At 48.4% G+C, this 21,476-nt stretch overlaps 1 protein-coding gene across 1 annotated transcript in view; it reads right to left on the bottom strand.

Moving 5' to 3' along the window:
• The window catches only part of CSMD1 (CUB and Sushi multiple domains 1), a 968,167-nt gene that overhangs the window by 363,550 nt on the left and 583,141 nt on the right, over positions 1-21,476 (bottom strand). The window contains exons 4-5 of the mRNA XM_056113926.1: positions 19,680-19,874; positions 2,827-3,034 (exon numbers count right to left, since the gene is read on the bottom strand). Coding sequence (XP_055969901.1) covers positions 2,827-3,034; positions 19,680-19,874 — 403 coding nt within the window. The remainder of the gene's footprint in view (positions 1-2,826; positions 3,035-19,679; positions 19,875-21,476) is intronic.

Genomic DNA, 21,476 nt, shown 5'->3' with positions numbered 1-21,476 from the left:
ATGACTGGGAGAAATCTGCAAATTTCCCTCCTTTTCTAATGAGCATCTGGTATGTTGCCAGCTTCCTCCTTTTGCCCAAGATGCCTGGGAATTAAAAATTAAATATTCATTTTGATCTCCACAATTCTATTAATCTCCATTTATAGATAATTAATTTGCTCCTCCTGGCTTTCATTTCCGATTTCATTATATTTGTGCATATGTGTTTTGTTCAAACAAGCCCCTGGAAGGATCTGTGCATGGGCGCTGAAGGCCAGAGATTTCCACGTCTGACTCTTTCTGCGCCTCCCAAAAGTCTCTCGGTACTACTCGGGGCCACAGCACTGACGTCCGAGGACATGCTTATCCCCTTCCTGATAGCCCCGTGTCTGGGCGGTGCTGGTTGTACCACACCCAGCTTGGGGGAGAGGAAGCGCGGGTGATTCCGGGGACACAGGAAGCCTCGGGACTGGACGAGACACTGTTGTGGGGGGAGGAAGCAGTGACCGGGTGGCCGCTGGTCCACGAGAGAGTGTGCCCAGAGGCACAGTGGTGGGGGGTGACTGGCTGCAGAGACCCTTCCCCGAGGCCAAGGCGTCTCCCTGCTCCCACAGCCCCGGGAACCCACATCTGCCAGGGCCCAGCGGGTCACGCCCCGTGTAGCACATGCAGATAGGAAGGTCCAGGCCCATGCATGAATGTCTGTGTCCAGCTGTTTGAAAGGCAGAGACGCCCCAACCAGGTCCACAGCACACCTTTCCCTGGCTGTCCTTGTCAGCTCTGCAGGTGCCCCCAAGAATTTCAGGGATGAACCCGGGACCAAGAGCACTAAGCCCCCATCTGGGCCCACCTTCCACATCTCGCTCCACCGTCCATGTCTGGGACCACTCAGAGTCTTATATGTAGCACTCGTTAGTACTGTGGGTAGCATTTGCAAGTACTCTGTGTAGCACCCATTAGCACTGTGTACAGCACTCATTAATGCTGTGTATCGCACTCACAAGTACCCTGTGTAGCACTCATTAGTATTTGTGTAGCACTCATCAGTATTCTATGTAGCATTCACAAGTAGTCTGTCTAGTACTCACAAGTTCTCTGTGTAGCCCTTGGTGCTTCTAATGCATCACACAGGAGTTCTGTGCACAGTACTTGGTAGAAGAGAGTCTGTGTCTTGGGGATACTCTGTTTATAATTCAGGAGTACTGCTTCTCTACTTAGGGTGCTGTGCTTCTCACGCGGTCATGCTGAATGCATCACTCACCCAGGAGCACCATGCACATCACTTGGGAGCACTGTGTATATTACTCAACAGTACTGAGTGAATCACTTGTGAATACTGAGTATATCACCCTGTAGAAATCATCAAGTGTGTGATCTGCCTCTCCTTTGGACCAGCATTTCTGACTGAGTGTCCACTTGTGCTTTGGACCTTGTGATGATCCTTGCCCCTCACGTGCCTCCTTAGGAAACCCGGCCTGGCAAAGGAGCAGCCTCTAATTTCTGCCCAAGCTGCCCTGCTCCCCATCTCTCTCCCACTGCCTCCCCAGCCAAGGCCCAGTGGCACTGGACAGTGTCCAGAGTCTCTCTCACATACCATGGGACATCAATCACAGCCTCCTCCCTCTGTCCCTGGAGTAACCTGGGCTGGGGTGCTCGCATGCTGAGCTCCTGGTGGGATTCATAGGAATGTGTGTTCCTGCAGGGCTGACGAGCTGATTCTGAAGTAACTCAGTGCGGCTCTTTCAGATGGAACCAAGTGCCTGGCACAGATCATGGGGCCATGTGCATCCCCTGTTGTGGGGCCTGGGTGCTGGACTCGGAATCCCCAGGGCCCGCAGGAACCAGGTACTGCACAAGCAAGAGTTGGGAGGAGGGTGTCAGCATCACAGAGTCTGACTTTCACGAAGTGACTCAACGGGCAACTCACTCAGCCCTCTGCAAGGTCAGAGGGCAGCAAACGCCCAGCAAAGACCACAGCAGGTCACGGCGGTGTTGCTCTCCCAGGAACATTCAGCACCAAGGAAATAATTTATCCATTAACATGGATCCCTGCTTTGAAGTCTTGGAAAATCAAATCAAATTCAGTTACCATAATTGATTTAAGACAGGTGATCTAATCATATTTTTTCCTAAAGGAAAATATTCAGCCTTTGTACTGCAATGCAAACTTAATTCTGTAGAACTGTATGTGATGGCTCATGTCTCTCCTCTCACTGCAGAAATAGCCGCTGTTTCTGGGTCCTGCCTTAGTTCACACACACGCAGGTCAAAACTCGCTCGTACTTAGAGAGCCGAAATGTTCTACAGGAAAGACAGAACACCCCAAATGCGGAAACCCCAGCATTTCCTCCAACAGATGTGATTACATCTTCGAATGTTTAGCTGTCGGTTTTGTCCTTCCCAACAGAACCCGCAGACCCAGTGATGCTCCCCGCCACCGATTCAACAAACTACAGAGTAGAGCAGCATGATTTTCGTTCTGATCAGCACACATGCTCTAAACAGATCCTCAGAACTTTCATGCCTCCCCTGCATTTTTCTCTATGGTTTGCCGCTGGCACCCCTCTTGTGGTGGCCAAAGCTAACAGAAGCCTCGCTGAATCTGGTCTGGAGCAGAATCTCCAGGGAAGAAAAGCAGGCAGAGTCTGAGCACAATTCATAGAGGTCAGGGGAGCACTGTGACTGGAGCAGCTCCTACACCAACTCCAAAGGAACCGTGCATGTGAGCTGCCCTCAGGTCAATTCCTGGGGCCACTCCAGGGCACGCAGTCAGCCTGCAACCCACAGCCTGGCCAGAGAAGTCCATGAGACGCACATAGGTTGTGCATGGCCGGCAGAGTCACTCACCAGATGGATGGGGCTTCTGTCCCGCTGATCTCCAGGAAGTCGTAGCCTTCCTCGAGCTGGAAGTCGGTGAAGACCAAGGCGATGGTGTCCCCGGGCTCGGCCAGGATGGTCCAGGTGCAGTCAGCGTTGTTCTCGTACTCCGAGGGGAAGTGGGGGCTGGAGATGCCGCTGCTGGTGCCCCTCAGGGTGCCCCCGCAGGAGCCCTCGGCTGCAAGGGCAGAAAGTCGGAGAGCACGGTCAGGACAGCCTCACACACACGCACTCACACACGCACGGGCAGAGGGCCGCCTGCCCCCAGCCCTGGCCTTCTGCCCATCTCACTCAGAGGGACACAGCAGGCCACCCGAAGACATTTTCCAAGGGAAAGGAATGCGTTGGCCTGACATTTAGTGTTGGACTCTAGTTCCTAAAGTTTACTCTCCGACTGGATAACTCATCTCAGTCCACCGAGGGCCTGGGAAACGTCACCTTCTTCACACAGCAGCCCCCCTGATCTTTAGAGAGTCTGGAACAGACATTGGGTTTCCAATTCCATGCAAGTTCCTGGCTTGTACCACAATACAGACACACTGAGCAATCTAAGAATCCCGCGAAGAACATCACTGCGGGTGAGTGTAGAAAGAAAGATCTTAGAAAAGTGGCAAACGAGAGTGAAAAAATAACTGACTGGGGCTAAAGTTTATACGTTCTGGAAGTATATACTTAAATAGTGTTCAGTAAATAGTGGTTTGAAGAGAAATATGTACGGTAGCTTTTCAGGTAAAAGTAGAAGAGTTATCTGTGGTAATGTAAATATAAATTACATACTACAGAATGTCATATACTAAGCTGTACATCAGGTAAAGGTAGTGAGTCTATAACATGTTTTAAGAAGTATCTTTTTATAGGATCCCTTTCTGTTTCATTCCTCCTCTCTTTCCCTACTTTTCTCTCACAATTCCATAAAATTATTCTTTCATGTCCCTCTTTCATAATGTCATAAGATTATTTCACAATTTCATAAAAGGGGTTGGAGCAATAGTTCTTTTGCCTTGCATGTGACTGACCCCGGTTTGATCTCCTGACATCCTATATGGTCCCCCAAGCTCACCAGGACTGGTTCCTGAGCACAGAACCAAGAGTAGGCCCTAAGCACCTCTGGGTGTAGCCCCCAAACCGAAAGAATAAATTGATAAAAGAGCAGCTCTGATCATGGATACTGTTATATGCATCAGCCTGATCTGGACGGCCTGGTGGCAGGTAGGATATGCCTTCCTAACTGGAGCCCTAGAAAAGTTCTTCCAGCAGAAACACTCACTGACTACAGCAAACACCTCACACACCTAACCCTTAGACTCTCTGGGGGAACACAACTTTGCATAAATGAACACAAACAAGTATCATCACAGATACATCAGAATCTATAGCTGTCATTTCCTTCCATGCTTCCAAGCCTAAGAAATCTCGTTATAGGAACAGATACAGATTTGCAGTACAGGATTTGTGTAGAAGTTAAAATGTCATGTATTTGGATATGTATATTTGTGTCAGTGGAATATGTAACTGGGGAGTGTTTGAAGGCAATGTCAGTGGTCACTGTCACTGTCACTGTCACTGTCCTCCTGTTGTTCATTGATTTTCTCGAGTGGGCCCAGTAATGTCTCCATTGTGAGACTTTGTTGTTACTGTGTTTGTCATTTCAAATACGTTACTGGTAGCTTACCAGGCTTTGCTGTGCAGGCGAGATACTCTTGGTAGCTTGCCGGGTTCTTTGAGAGGGGTGGAGGAATCAAACTTGGGTCGGCCATATTGGCTGCGTGCAAGGCAAACGCCCTACCCTCTGTGCTATCGCTCCAGCCCTGCATATCAGTGGTACTCAAATTATTTTCTTTAACTGAAAATCTAATTCCCCTTATTTCTAAACATAACACTTTGCATTTCTGTATATGTAACTGGATTGCATAAAATGACTAGTTTAGAGTGGAAATACACCTAAAGAATTTATTTAATTTTTAGGTTATAAAAATCTATAAGTAGATGAACTATATATAGCAGAGTAGATGATTTTCAGAGAATCCTGTCCCTTGAATAATAATTGATTCTTTCCTTTTAATAAATAAATTTTGGGTATCATATTAGTGGTGAATTCATCTGCCAGTGTGATTGCCAGATACTTTATGTGGCAAGTCTCAAAGTATCATTGAATGACAAAGGTCCACCTTGTAGACTTGCTAAAGTCCATTGCCTTGAGTTTGGCGGTTATACTGGGCCGGCATCGGGTAGCTACAATAAGATTTACATTCAAGAGGAGAGAAGGGACTGAGCCAAAGTATCTGGGAAGATAAATGGAAATATGAAACAAATTTAGATGTAATCTAATAGAATGTTAGTATTTCAGTATAGAAATATGTTGAAAATGTAATAGGCTTACAAATGAATAAGATGCATTATATCATCTTAAATAATGTGATATCTTGATGAAACGACAGAGGTTACTGAAACTAAAGAAACCTAGTAAGCTGACTTATATTTGTTCAAACCTATGGAGATAAAATAAAAAAATCACATAAAATATTTATAATAGCAGTAATGATATATTATCTATAATTTTATATTACTCAGAGATATGTAAAGAATGACCATAAATAAATAAAAAATCATGATAAACACCAGTAAAAATATAACATTTCCCATCCTCTTATTATCAGAGATAAGGAAATGAAAACAATAGCAAATTACCTGAAGTTTGATAAAATGTTTTCCAAAAATGAAAATTAATCCAGGTTAAAATGGACACAATTTTCCATCGCTGACACTAATGCTGGGTGACTTCCAAACAACTGAGAGGAGTAAATGTGCCCCCATCCCTGACAATCTCTCCCCTTGGAGTCTCACTGACTAAGGAGGTTGGGTGTGCCTGAGAGTCCAAACAAATTCCCCATGGAGACTATTGCATTTCATCTTTTCATGTAAGAAATTATTCTATGGCCCTATTTCAGTTTTCAAAATGAGGTTATGATTGTTTAGGAAAAAGGCATAAAAAATATGAACATCTTACTAATGCATTCAACTAGACAGCATGAAAATAATCAACATAAACACTAACACCAACATCAAACACATAATTTTCTTCATAAAAACCTGAATAAATTCTACTATCTTAAGATATACATACAATATCTAAACATTAAGACTTCCAGGTGTGCCGATTATTTAAAATATTTGGGGATTAATGCTGATTCCAGCAGTAAAAAAGAAAAACAAAGTAACAAGAGAAAAATTAAGTAGTTATATTTTTAATAGCAAGTCAAGCTACAACTACTGCTACAACACATTTGTTTGGGACTGGATTTTCATTCTTTCTACAATATACTGCTTTGCAATTTTTACATACACATATTTATTTACATTCTGGTATATGTTATGTAATTATCTTGTCTAATTTGTATTGCCTACAGTATCAAGTTGATTAGTTGTAGGAGTTTCAAAACCACAACCGTTTTTGTCATTGTAGAATACTCAATGCAGAGGCAATGAGAATTCCCAAGGGTGTATCTACTCTGCCCATTACAAACACACAACCCACTTTGCAAGGTCACTTCCAGTACCATCTCACAACACCCATGCTGTGTGAATGGCCAGTGGCCACAAGAACTTTTATACTAAATCATTTCCTGATGCTTGGTCTCACACTGTATAGACTCACCATTCATTTAGATGCAGTTTAAAGAAATATATGAGAACATCACAAAGGGAATTAACAGGGTTTCAAAGTCACAGATTCATGTATAATTTAGAGACTGCATTACTTAGGCAGTGATAATTTAGTGATAATTTAGGCAATGCATTACTCCTGCATTAAACAACAGCAAAACTGCCAACATTCTCTTCTTTGATTCATTTCAACTAAGCAGTTGAACGTGGGTTATTGTACAGAAGCAAAACACCTGTATCATGGGAAGTGTATACAGTGTCATCAAGTACATAATCCATGTCATAAGCGGACAACAATGGACATGCCGGTATCAAAGACTGTGTTCATGTCTGTGCATTCATCCATAAATTCTAGACACTCTTCTCTACCAAGCCCTCTCTACAAGCTGAGCATAAAAGGACTCTTGGAAAATAAAGCATATTAAAAAGTCAAAATTTGAAGAGGAGGAGTTGAGGCGTGACCTGGATACAGCAGATGAAATGACAATGTATTCCCATGTCTAAACCCTGACATGCAGGTGTTACAACCTCCCTACACCTCATGTTACGTGCTTTCTCCTGTTACGTACTTTCTCATGTTGCTAGTGAACATTCAAGGAAAGAACTGTACTTAATTGACTTAAGTGGGTAAATCTCACTTACCAAAGGGAATTTTCCCATAGAGTTGGTCCATAATGTCCGAAGGGAAGGCTCTGCTGTTGAGTTTGCATCTTATGTAGAAATGATGCCCTATTTGTCTAAAGTTCCTGAATAAAAGGAAGGATGAAAATAATAGCTGGTGTCTTTTCTACAGACACCAAATCTATACAGTGATAGAATGTGAAGACTAAGGTATTCATAGCGTGTGCCTTCGATCATGGCAATATCGTATTTAAATTAACTGCCTCGAGAGGCCATGTGCGTCATTATGTGCATGTTCAGTGAAGTGATGATACTTGCTTCACAGGGAATAGTGCCATCATTGAGGTGGGGACCATTCTCATAAGAAACCTGTCCTCCCACTGTCCAGTTAGTCAGCTTTGCCATCAGTACCTGGGTGTTGGTACAGTGAGTCACTTGCCTCCTGTTAAATTTAAATTGGTATCAGCGTCCCCGGGCTGGTGCTGGGCCCAGCTCTGAACCCAGAGTGTGTGCAGGCAGCTGTGGGACACACTGAAAAGTTCAGGAACTGGATAGCTCAGAGCCACCCAAACTGGGTGACCTGAATCCTGGCAGGATGCAGAGGTAGCAGTAACGACGAGTACTTTATGCCCTTCACGGAAGGAGTTGGATGTCCAGGGGACAATCTGCTGGCCACCACTCAAGTCCCAAAGTCCCTCAGAGATACGTCACTTGGCCCTCTGGCCCCCAGGTAGAAGAGGACTTGGGGTCAGAGTGACCGTGCCTGTGTCAACCCCACGTGTCACAGCAAACCCTGGTGTCAGGCTGCAGGGGGACAGGCTGGGGTGCAGGAGGTGGCATGGGACCCACGGGCGAGCGCATTACTCACATTCCTGCTTTGCCCCTGCCATGTCTTTGAAAAGTGGATATTGGTTCCATTGAATTAAAGAGCCCCTGCCCTAAGCAATAACGGGGGTTTGTTGAATAAATGCACCAACATCATGGTGCTAATGGTGAGATTTGAAGACAATAACACCCAACATCTAGTATACCCGTGGTACATGCCCCCATGAGTTATGATAGAAAATACGGTGCTGCCCTATTGTGCCTCCAGGTGCCATCTTAGCACACCAACAGTCTTGGTCCAGAGATGCCCAGTTGAATCCCAAAATAGATTAGTGCCCTACAGAAATGTCTCTAGAACCCAACCATCTACAATCTAGGATTCCAGAAGCACGCGGCCACAGCACCCATGATATTCAAAATGAGCAATGGACAATAAATGATCTAGCATCGGCCCCTGGCATGCAGGCTTGAATGGTGGTGGAAAAATTCAAGCAAAGATAATGCCCAAAAATAGAGAGAGAGAGAGTATTGGGGAAATTGCCTGCCATGGAGGCAGGATGAGGACTGGGATTGGCGTCCGGGGGTTATACCGGGGACACTGGTGGTGGAAAGTGTGCACTGGTGGAGGGATGGGTGTTCAATCACTGTATGGCTGAATCTCAAGCATGAAAAGCTTTGTAAACTGTATCTCACAGTGATTCGATAAAAGAAAAAAAGTAATGTGGAGTTCATGCCCAACTCAATCAGCTTAATCAATGGCTGAATAAAGAGCAGTGCTCCTATACTTAAGAAAAAGAAAAGAAAATAGGGTGTGCTGGAGGGAGTCTAAATGCGTATAAAGCCCATTACATGTGTGACAATATAAAATCACGAGCTGCATCCCATGAGGCAGGTGTCATTCATCGGTGGTGATGGCAGTGACATGTATGTGGCTGTCAAATGTCTCAGATATGGTACCTGGGCCTCTGAAACGCTGGGGCCAACCTCACCTTAAGAAAAATAACCATGGGGTGCCTCACTATTAAAAAATAAATAAATAAATAAATAAATAAATAAAATATTTCCCCTAAAAAAATAAATAAAGTAACATAACATATAACATAACAACATTGTTCATATAAATGTAATAATGTATCTGACTTTCAGTAGAAATACTTCCAGGGTCAATAGGTAAAATAGCAGAAATCCAAAACCAACTTATAATTCTTGAACCCAGCTGTAGAAAGCAAATCACTTCACAATGCTTTTTCAGCATGTCTGATTTGGGGGGGGGAGTAAACTCTAAATAATAGTGGTGAATCTTTTATTGAAACAATGAATCTAATCAAAGCAGATAGAGTGTTAACTAGAATTCATCTGCCTCACAGGGACGGGGAGGGGTGGGGGGTGGGGTTTTATTGGGGTTCTTCCTGGTAAAAAATAAGTTTTGGTAAAGGGAAATGTGCTTGATATTTGCATGACTGAGACATAAACCTGAAAGCTTTGTAACCTTTCCCACAGTGATTCAATAAATAAATAAAAATAAATAAAATAAAAAATAAAAAAAAATTAAAAAAAAAATAACCATGGGGAACTGAGCCCTAGGACAGCAGGGAGGGCACTTGTCTTGCACGTGGCTGAACTGGATTCAATCCCTGCTGCCATATACGGCCCCCTGGGCCCACCAGGAATAATTCCTGAGCACAGAACCAGGAAGAATCCCAGAGCACTGCCAGGTGTGGTCCGCAAACCAAAGGGAAAAGCACCTAAGAGCAACCAGTGGCAGACACACCGAGACCCTCCCACACTAAAATGCAGATAGAGCAACTCCTCTAGAGGAGTTCTCTGCTGGAAACAGACACGTGTCTTTCCAAGCTACAAATCCTCGACCAGAGCACTTGGAAACGAAGCCTGGTTGTGCCTGTGCAACGAGCTTGCTTGTGCCCATGGCATGTTTATGTGCAGGCACACATACATGCACAGGAACACATGTGCACGCATATGCATGGGGAGACCTGAGCCCCAGAACTCGGGCCTTACTTTCTCTCTCGTCCCATCTCATCGATGGGTCTTGTCAGATCACCCTGAGTGACTCAGTTTTCACTTCGACCTTGGTGTTCTCACTCTGCCATCTTGGCTGCAAGCTGCTCATCTTCCCAGGACTTCACTCCGGATGAAGGAAGCCCATCTGTATTGAGGTCTAGACAGGCCCATCAGCTCCCCGGTCCACTATCTACACACACCGGTCCACACTACAGCCTAGCCCGCTCTCTGCACCCTCACGGCTGGGTACTCCCTCCCCCAGGACCACAGAGACCCAGCTGCCGGCTTGGTTCCTGATCTTGTTTTCCTACTGAGCCAGGCTCCCCACACAGCAGGCTCTTCTGGGCTCAGGGGGGCCGCTGGAAATGGTCCTCTTTGGGGGGAGACCCACTCTCTACCCGTGTTCTCCATCACACCCCAGGGAGGGCCCTCGGGCCCCTGACCGTGAGGCCTCCCTCCCTCAGGCTGAGCAGGAAGAAGCTCACTCAGTGACAGCGACATGCGGCTTTTACAGGGAGGACGTTTAACAACACTATAAAACTCCGGCAGGCTCCTTAGAGTGGTATCGCAGACACAAATTAATTGCCAAGAAGTAAGATTTACAACCACACAGATCCGTGAGGGTTTATTCAGTCTTTACTCTCTTCAAGGGGCTGAGTCTCGAGACGGAATTTCTGCTCAGATAGGGCTGGGCAGTGTCTTGGGACCGGCAGCGAGAGGCAGATGGGCAGTGGGCAGAAGCTAGGGAGGGGGACACACACCTGCAAGCAGGGGCAGGAGCATGTGTGGAAAGCAAATGCCTGCAGAAGTAAGCCCGGCAACTCCAGAAGCCTGGTCCCCGGGTTCTAGGTAAACAACGCATATTTACCTTATGTTTTATAGGATATCTAAAATGACCCATGAAACGTATCATGCATTATTGGAGCTATTTATGCATATTTAAATGGTTATGTTAATATAATGTAATGTTCATGCAATCCACAAATTGTTTTCAACTGATGTTAAAAACAATTAAAATGTATAAAGCTGTTTGTAGCATTTATTTTACTATATCCAGAGGGAACTTTTTATTTGTGAATTGAATAAAACTGGATGGTCCAATGGACTAAACGCTGCATTTAGAATTCCAGCCTCCTTGCTCTTGTCTATCCACACTGAAGGGGAGGGGAGCATCTCCCGCGTTCTGAAGAATGTATACCCCTGGCTCCCATGGGAGAAGCAGGAGGAGGGTCCCAATGTGGGTCCTCGCTCCCCATCCAGGAAATTCTTTCTTCAAATCTGGGTCCTTTTTGGGATTTTCACCAGACCTTCATTTGAAGAAAAGGTTGTGCAGCTAAGAGGAGATTGCAGACAGACCATCGAGTAAGTCTGAAAGGAAGATAAGGGTTTTAATAAAAGATGTAATGGGCTCCACTGATCGGGCATGTGGGAAAATCTCTGTGTAAGCAGAAACAAGAGGGTTCTCTCCCCGGAGGAGTTCAACAACTTTTCTAAAAGTTCGGTCTCAACTCTAAAATTATACTCTGCTTTGCCTAGGACTTAATGTTGCTAGGAATGTATCTTGAGGGCATAATTCAAAATACAGAATAAAACATTATTTAGAGACATGCTGTGCCATCGTTATCATAAGGAAAAGTGGGAACCGCCTCAGCACCTAACTACCGATAAATCATTCAATAAAGCTGGAAGTGGCTGCGTCACGAGACCAGCCCACCCGCTTGCCGAGCACTCAGGAAAGAGGCTCAGTAGAGTTCTAGGTTATAGTGTCACGTGTGTAAAACTCGGGGCTCACGTCTGGCTACACAAGCTCATGTCAGCTTTCCTAAGTGCCTTTACCATAATGGCAAGTACACAGATCCCCAGCAAGGAAAGATTCACATTCACTCACGCACACATGTCTGCTCTTAAGCGCAAACATTCATGCACACGCGTCCACACACACGGACACACATAGACAACACTGTGGGCTGCTCTCAGTGTGACCCAGCTTCCAGCGAGCAGCAGAAACTCTTTTTTTTTCTTTTTGGGTCACACCTGGCGATGCTCAGGGATTATTCCTGGCTCTGCACTCAGGAATTACTCCTGGTGGTGCTTGAGGAACCATATGGGATGCTGAGAATCGAACCCAGGTCGGCCACGTGCAAGGCAAACACCCCACCTGCTGCACTATCGCTCCAGCCCCAGAAACTCTTGAGGTCGCTGTGGACAAGCCCTTGGCTTCCCTGTGGCCACCATCCCACCTCCCCCCAGGTGCCCAGTACACTCGGTCAGTGTAGCTGAAACAGCCAAGATTCTTGCATGCCCCAAGCGCTTTGCATTCAGCCATGGTTACTGACTGTGCCAGGAAGGCAGCTAGGAGTGTCTTCTCTAACGGCCACCCCTGGGGGTCAGAGATGGAGCATTCTGTTAGGTTGTGATGGGGTGGAGGAGTGGGAGCTATCTTCTGCTTTGGGGTAGCGCCTTTAACTTCCTGCATTGCTTCCTGGGAGACCAGGGAGGGGCACTTACCCCTCTCCCCCGTGGACTCAGCTCTGTTACTGCAGGACCCCTGGGTCCAGTCCCCACCCACCATTCCCGAATCCCTTCCACTGGTCCCTGGTGGTCAAGTTCGTCTGCTAGTGCAGCCCCAATGGCCCCTTGCGGGGAAGGAGCCCAGCTTCCTGCCCCACCTTGGCAAAGAGGCAGGGGTCTCATGAAGTCACAGCACAGATTCCTCCTGATGTGCTGCTGTACCTCCGTCCTGGAGGGGCCAGAGAGTTGCCTGCCTGTGATCCCCACCCCTCCCGGCCACTGGACTCTCCTCCCAGCACTGCCCAAGGCCGGTGTTGGCCCCAGCTCCCCACAGCACCCACAGAGACGAGGGACGAGGTCACAACCCGACTCCCCCACCCAAGACACAGACCTTCCACCCAGTTGCCCCTTGGTCCTCGGTGGTTTGGGGAACGGTCTTAAACCTCTTTCCATTTCTCTTCCCATCCACTGTCTGTCTAGAGAAATGTACAGATTTGGGGGTTCTGGAGCAACCCTGGGCTTACTCCTGGCTCTGAGCTTGGGGCTCACACCTGCTGGGGTGCAGGAGACCCTGTCAGTCTGTGCCAGGCATGCGCCTGCCCCATTGCACCAACCCCCAGTCGCACTTTTAATAAACATCTTTTGAGCCCACTCGAACACATGAGTCACGATCTCGGGAGCCTTCTTGGGGGCGATGCCTGGCCCAGCAGCAGATCCACAACCTGCTGTGGCCTCATGGCCCTGACAGTTGGACCCCACCCACTGGGACACCTTGGGGCAGCGTGACCAGCTGTCCATCGTGTGTCTGTGCACACAACCAGACATTCCTTTCCTACCCTCAACGCTGTTTGCTGCCTGAGCTCTTAGAGAGCCGCTATGGTGGAGAGAGAAGCAAACAGCCATTCCTAGATGTCAGCCAGGGCAGACATCTAGGAATCAGGAGACAAGGAAAGTGACTGAGGGCATCGTCTGTGCCAGTAAATTTTCAGTAAAGTGCGGGAGACGCCGATATCACGACTCCCGAGGCAAAGGCAGTGCTGGTGCAGGAGGATGATGTGCAGAGCTGGGAACACATCCCCGGGATTCTAGCCTTAGGGGAAAATGCAGCGGAAGGAACAAAAGCACCACTATATGTACAGCCACTAATTACAGCATTATGCGGGGAAGGAAACACTGCAAACACTCATTATGCCCAATTATGGAGACAGAGCACTATTAATTTGTATCCTATTGAGGGCATAAGACGGGCACGCTGTCCATGAACACTGAGGGTTTCTGGCAGAAGCCTAATCTCAGGAAGGAGTGGCCAGTGCCATGGACCCTCGGGCCTCTGTCTGTGGGATGGCTGGGCTGTCTCTGCTTCTGCCTTCGGGGCCCTGGTCACTCGCACCACAGACACTTGTCCCGAGAGCTGAATCTCTTTCACTTCTGACCATCCTGGGATGTTTGAAGTCGTGCTGATTTAACCGGGCAGACTCGGCTTTGCAGGAACCTCGCCCCACCCTGCATGGTGCAGTGGTGGAGAAGGGTTTGTCAGGACAAAGTTTCCCGTTAAACTGTCCTGGCTCCAAGGCTGATGGGGAAGGCTCAGGCCCTGGGTGTGTGCTCAGCTCGGGTGCTCCAAGGCTGACCTGATCTGTCCCCAGAAGGGAGAATGTGTCCTACTCAGGAAGCCTCTGTCTGGGACTTACACGCGTGACAAGATCTCCTTGAATGAGATCACATAATCAGACGCTTCCAGAAGACGGACAGCATGGGATGGGGCAGGGTGGTGACCGAGGCTGACCGGTGCTATTTTTCTCCAAGGCTGGCATAGCGTTGTGCACTGCACCTTACACAGGATCGTGCTTCACCCCCACTGCCTGGCACCAGCTGGCTTTGTAGAGAACTGATTTCCTCCAATGGCCACCCTGTCCAGGCTCGGGATGCCTCCTCGGGCATGGAGATCATTTAGGATCCATTTTACCATGCTACTTGGGTACAAACACAGCTGCGCTGTAAATATCAGGAATTTATAGGCTCCAATCAAAAGCATGATTCACCCCCGCCCGCCCTCCCTCTGCCTCTCTCCTCTTCATTACCAGGAGAACGTCTGCAATTAAACAACTCTGAGTGACATTTCCTATAATGCTGGCAGCGACATATTGTCACTCGCCCTCACATGACGGAAGACTTATCAATGAGGGGGATTTGCAGCTCTCCACGGCACTGGAGGGGCTGGGGCCCACGATTCTCTGTGTCTCCTTCAAGACAAGGCTGCCTGACTTCACGGCGTCCTAGCTTGACTAACGGCCGTGCCTCCTCTCAGAGAAATGCCACCATCCCCGAATGGAGAAAATCAATCACTACTTAAAAACAAGCAAAGTAGCTGCCACATCCCATATCTCCAAGGCCCTCACAAGATGTGACAGTGTTTTGACACACGCAGGTGAATATTCATCTGCAGCGTGTCTGTCCCGGCAGACATACCTGAGGGTAGGGCTGGAAGAAGCAGTTGCCTGAGTCCCCAGAAATGAATGACGCCTTGGCACAGGCTCTTGCTTCAGTGGGGGACCCAGCCAGCTACACTCAGGGCTGACTCCCATCTCTGTGCTCAGGGATCACTCCAGGTGGGGCTTGGGGGGCAATACAGAGATCCCTGGCTGGTGCATGAAAGACAAGGGCCGCCACCACTGTACTGTCTCTCTGTCCCATTATCTGTGATTCTTCCATATTTTCCAGGCCCTTCTCTGACACCACGCAACCAAACCTCCTCCCTCCCACTGCTCCATGGCTTCAGGTCTGCACAGGAGAGCGACTTTTGTGCTTACCAGCTCTGGCCCCTGCAGGCTTCACCCATAGCTGGAAGTTGGACACAAGCCCCATCTGTTTCTCTGAAGCTACTGCTGGTCTCTAGCCTGTAGGGATGGAGTGTCCCTTTCTACCAAGGTCCAGTGTGTGTTTCCCAAGTTCATCCTCCTACCCCTGGTTCTTCTGCAGCCAGTTTTATTTTAAAGCACTGTTTTAGTTTCTGCCTGCCCAGCATACACGTAAAGGTATCTGTATTTCCTCTTTAAAACACCTTAATGGTTGCATGGTGTCAACCATTAGGAGACACCTACAGGGTGACACAAGCTGCCAGAGCCTTCTACAAAATCGTTCCCCTCCAGGTCCTTCAGCAGTGTGCCCAAGATGGGAACAGCTCCAAAATGGTCATCAGGGCAGGTGCGGGGACCTCGCCTGAGGCCATGGGGACATTGGCCCCATGTCACCACAGGCCTGCGTGGTCTGCAGGTGAGACTCATTTGGGTCCCGGGTCAGTAGGTGTTGAAGGAGCTGGTCTGCAATCTCCCAAGAGGCCAGGCTGGACTCTGTGTGCTGAGATGCTGCTCCCAAGTATTGGGAGCTCGGCTTACCATCACAGAGACAGGAACTGCTGCAGTGGCCGATGATGGGTGAGCAAGGACTGCAGGCCGATGGCCGTGGCTGGGCTGCATCCAACTCACAACTTTAGGAATCTGAGTGTGGGACACAGTGAGTCCGTACAAAATGCTCCTTGATGAGAGAAAAGGTGGAAGGGAGAGCATGAAGTTGGCCACGGCTGGTATGGGGATGCAAGGAGGGGCTGGATTCCTCTGGCAGGAACCTGTTGCGAACATGTCCAGAGCATCTACTAGACCCATCCAGGCCTGAGCTCATGTCCTCCATGCCTCTTGCTTCCTCCATGATGCTAGGATACAGGGAATAGGAAGACTGCTGGAATGCAGTCAGACGACTTTTAGATTTAAGAAGGGAACGAGGATTGAGTGGCGTCTGCTTCCAGGGCAGGGGCACGAGAAAAGGTCCCCTTCTCTGGGGGTTTCTGAGGCTCAGATATTCTTTTCTTAGGAAGGTAAATTTTCCCATCACAGACCATCCCCTGCTGAGCAGTGGGGAACTGGGAGAGGCCCTGGCGCATTCTGCTTGTGAGGAGATCCTCTATGTGGATTGTACACCCCGAGGCCTCCACCCATGGGGACTCAAGGAACTTAGGGGACTCGAGGAACTAGCCTGGTCCTTAGGGGATGACCTTTGTGGCTTATTGATAAGTTCAGAAAGCACAGCCACCTGGAAAAGGGGCCAAAAGCCTGTGACACGATCCTCCATGCTGACCCTTCCCTCCTGCACAAACTTGGAGCCTGGCCGTGACCTTCAGGGTCAGCAGGGGGGAGAACAACCAGGGAAGGGCATTAGGAAGGGCTGGATCCATGACTAAAGGTCAGGACTCACAAGCAGGACCTAAGGCGAGGTGCCCCCAGGAGAAGCAATCGCCCTCATGTAAAAGAAATGAGTAGGAAAACAGCCCCTACTCCAGGAGCTGTTCCGGTCCCGATGGCCTCCCCTCCTTCCCCATGACTTGGACTCTGCTCAGCGGAGGTACCCCTTGGTTCCCTCTAAAGAGTCTCCTCATGATCCCAGTAGCCCTCCTTCAGGGTGTTGTAGTTTACAAAAGAGTTTTTGAGTGACCATCATGTTCAGTCTATAGTCTACTGGGATCATTGGTGGTGGAGAATGGGCACTGGTGGAGGGATGGGTACTCGATCATTGTATAACTGAAACCCAAGCATGAAAGTTTGTAAGTCTACAACTGTACCTCATGGTGTTTCACTTAAAAAAAAATGTTTAAAAAAAATAATGAAGAGTCTTCTCAGACTCAAAAGGTGCATTAAGCACCAGTCAGGTTCAGTGCTGCCATCTGCAGTTAGACGCCAAGTTCTGGAGCTGAAGCCAAAGGTCACTCACAGAGCCAGCAGAACTCCAGCAGGAAGTGGGGAGAAGCAGTCCCCAGGTTCCTGGAAGGAGGGGCGACAACTTTGGGAAGCGGCAAACAGATTGACCTCATTGCTGTAACCCCCGGGGCCCAGATCACTGAAATCCACTTATGTCTCTCCTGGGCAGGTCACGGCTACACATTTATAAGAATTAGATCATTGATTTTTCTCTTGATAATCCAATTATCCAAATCTATGACAAACTGTTCTGCATTCTTCAAATTTCCTTCATAGAATAATTACATCTAATTGAATATCCTTTGAGATGTTACTAGTCCATTGGAAAAAGGAAAAGTTACACCTAATTTAATCAGCTGTCCTATAGAAGAAGATATTATCAAGTAACAGCATCCTGATGTTGTTGGGGTTTTATAAACAGGGGGCAGATAGGATGGCAAAGCACGGAGAGCGGCTTCTGCTCTGACTGTAAAAGGTTGACGACGAAGACAACGAAGCCTCAGGGCTGACTCATGTACTGAGCAGATGCAGAGCGCTCCTGTGTCACCCGGGTGCAGAAAAGCAACCGCCCTGGTTTCTCTCTTAGAGTTTTGCATTTTCAAACATACAGAAGCTCTTTATTTGACACTCAGTATACTTCCTTACTCATAGTAACTTTGGAATCGGGAAAGACAGCTCTGCATTAACCGTGATGTAGAGAGAGAGCGTGATCAAGAGTACACAGTTTCTCAGGCTGCCTCCTGGGAAGTAAACCGACTCATTGAGGAAACGCTATTAAGACATGAAGCTAAAATACATACTAGCCATAAAAGAAAGACGACAGACAAAAGGGCTTAGATTTCTTCCCCAAGCCATTTAAAGGGGGTGCAGAGGTATGAAGCACCTGGGATTCGGACCTCAGCTGGGACAAGGAGGCAAACCTGGCATCTTCGAGGGAGTATGAAAGTTAGGTGGGCACTGAAGCACCGCAGGGTGAGTGTGGGGTCAAACAGTGCAGTCCAGGGCATGAGGCCCAGGCAGACCTTCCTACCAAGACTGTGTGGGGCTGGGAGACCCCTTCTGTGCCTGGGTCCTTGAGTGACCATAGGTCTTTGCAGAAAGAGTCCAGGGCATAGTGTCAGCCACGGGAGGGAGGGGGATGGAGCCACGGGGAAGGGGGGAAGGGGAGAGGAGGAGAGAATGGAAGGGGTGGGGGTCCGGGCTCCAGGTGAGTTTGTCCCCCTCTGCGCTGGATCTGGTGACAAGGACAGAGAAGAACCGTGGTGTGGAGTGGGCAGTGAAGGAGTGGACCCCAGGAGGCAGGGGCACAGTGATCCACAGTGAGCAGGCTGGCGTGGCCTGACCCCAGCCTGTGTAAGTGCCCAGGGAGGTGCCCCGGGCCCTCTGGAAAGAGTGTGTCTGCCACAGCTGAGCTGCACATTTTTATGTCAATAGGTACCTGCATCAGATGTCATGTGAGCCAAAAAAAGGAACTGCTTTAGGAATGCAGGCCACATGAGCTGGTGCTTCGAGACTGAGTTTATTTATTTATTTATTTATTTATTTATTTTTTTAGGAAGTGAAAACCCATGCTAATTCCTAACGGCATTGGATCAGTAGAATAACATGACAGGAGAGCTGAGAATTGGGAATCATAGTACTCCAGGACTCCAGATTCCCTCATAAGGACTGTCTGGGAGCACTGGCCACTGGTACCACCACAGGGTCTCTGAGGCCTGGGAAGCAGGACTGAGGGGCAGGACTGAAGGCCCAGGGCTGCTCAGTGAGACACCCATGGGAGGGGCCATCCAGGTGCATATGGATCTTTGCCCTCATCAGAGGAGTGACCACTGACACAGAGAGTGCAGCCCAGAGCTGAGAAGGCAGCTGGTGGCCCTGGGCAATGGGAAAGGCGCTGGACTTCAGGGCCCAGCAGGGGCTGCTGGCAGCACCTGGTTCTGCTCTTGGAGATGGACTCGGGGAACTTGATGGGAATAGGGCAGTGGTGGCTGTCCAGTAGGGACTGGGGTCAAGTCAGTCCAGAGCCCCCAAGAGGCACGAGCACCAAGCTGACCCCAGGGAGGAACCTGGGAACAGGGGCCCACCCCTCTGCAGGGGGGAGTGAGGACTGGGATAGTATGCACCTCTGCAGGGGGGGAGTGGAGATGGGGAATAGTGTGCACATCTGCAGGAGGGAGAAGGTACGGGAGGGGCATAGTCCACAGCACTGCAGTGGGGAGTGGGGATGGGATAGTATGTACTTCTGTAGGGGGGGCATGGGGACGGGGGATAGTATATACCTCTGCAGGGGCGAGTGGGGAGGGGAATAGTACACATCTCTGCAGGGGCAAGTGGAGACAGGGGATAGTACTCACCTCTGCAGGGAGGAATGGGGATGGGAGGGGGGTAGTCCACACCTCTGCAGGGGTGAGTGGGGGACGAGACAGTACTCACCTCTGCAGAAGGGAGCGGGGAAGTCCCAGGATGCACCGTTGCCGGGGCTGATGATGCAGGTGAGGGTGGCGTGACCTTCCAGGATGTAGCCCGAGAGGCAGCTGTAGCGGACCTTGTCCCCGATGTTGAAGCGCGTGCCGTGGAGAACGCCTTTCAGGATCTCCCCGGGGTTCCCACACGTGTGGCTCGGTAACACTATTGCAAGAAGCCAAAAGAGAAGGCAGAGATGAAGGTTGCAGAAAGGTTTCCTGTACATCCCAAATCATGCAGTGTGGGGCTCGTCAAACGAGCACAGCTAGCCCAGATGTATTTTGATGGTGCTTAGAAATTAAACAGGAACCCACACTTCAGACTTCCGTAAGATTCCGTTTTATCCCCATAGAGGCTATTTCAAAGTAAGGATATCTGCACTTGAGAGGTTCACGAAGCTTCGCTGCTCAGACCTGGGAATGACATGCAGATTATTTCCATAATGAAGAGACTTGTGCCCCCACAGAGCGAGCACCAGGCAATAAAAAATGATACAGATCTCTGAAAAGTGAGATCTGAAATTGCCATTTCGGTGGTAGGGGCGGTGCAGAACATTGTCTGCTTAAAGCATAAATATTAACACTCTTTCAAACCAGGGTGCCTTCGAGAAATAAATGCACAGTAAATGAGCCAGCCTGCAGGAAGGGTCCTCACTCCTCCCGGGGGGAGGGGGAAAGTTCCCTGTTCAGTCAGGTTTGCTGCTGCACGAGGGAATTAAAGGAATAGCTGAAGCCCTGTCACTGAGCTGTCAGCCTCAACACATCGCCGTTCTCCAGCTCCACCGAGGGACTGGGCATCGCCTGAGTCCCAGCTGGTCCTTGAGATCCCTGTGGCCCTGTAACACCCACCATCAGCCTCTCAGCAAGCACGGTCCTCCACTCCCTGCCTCCCTGTCCCTGCGTTTCTCTCCACAAACTCAACCCCCAGAGGCCTGACAAGAGATGCTGCCCGGGGCCCTAGAAGAGGGTTTGGAGCTAAACTGATGCACATTTACTTAGATGGATGAAGCCCGAGAGTATTGGCTATTGTCTCCCCTTTTAGGACTTAAATTTAGCATGAAATCTGTAAATTAGAAGCTACTATGTAATATTCAAAAAAATAAGTGTAATATTTTCCAAATAAAGAGTATTTCTACATGAACAGATCATTTTATGTCTGTAGCCAAAGGTTTGCAAAGATAGACATAGCTACGTAAATAATGAATGTGCATAAATTGTGTATATTATATGCACACATGTGTGTACTTATCCATGTAACATACATGTATGAATACAGTGTTTCTTTGTAAAATAAGAAACAACACTTTCAGAGTGATGGGTAATCTCAGTGATTTCCAAAAGCAAGCTTCCTAATTAGGGATGATTTGGATATCTATTCACCAAACTATGTAGAAACACGGCAGGGAATAGAATCACTAAGATGGTTGATATTACTCATTTCTATATTTTTATAAAAATTGCTGAGAGATCTTTGAAAACCCTATTTGAGGAATACCTTTCTCCTTTATAAATACATGATTTTCTTGTATTTAATTTGGCCTTCTTTAGTCCAAAGGCCATTGGCCTTCTCTCAGTAATGCTTATAAACCGTGGGGATGGCTCAGCTCCTAATACTGCCTCTAGAGGCGAAAGATTCCCCTGTCCCATCAGATGCAGGCTGGGCCTCTGGGAGGGTTGGGGTTCAGGTGAGCCCAGGGAGAACCGGGGTCATGGAACCTTGGTCTTTCCATAGGGTGGAGGATCCGGGCATCTGCCTTCCCAGTTTGAG

This window comes from Sorex fumeus, unplaced genomic scaffold, assembly GCF_029834395.1.
Source record: "Sorex fumeus unplaced genomic scaffold, SorFum_2.1 ptg000024l, whole genome shotgun sequence".
NCBI lineage: Eukaryota > Metazoa > Chordata > Mammalia > Eulipotyphla > Soricidae > Sorex > Sorex fumeus.
This window is presented reverse-complemented; position numbering and strand designations above follow the sequence as displayed.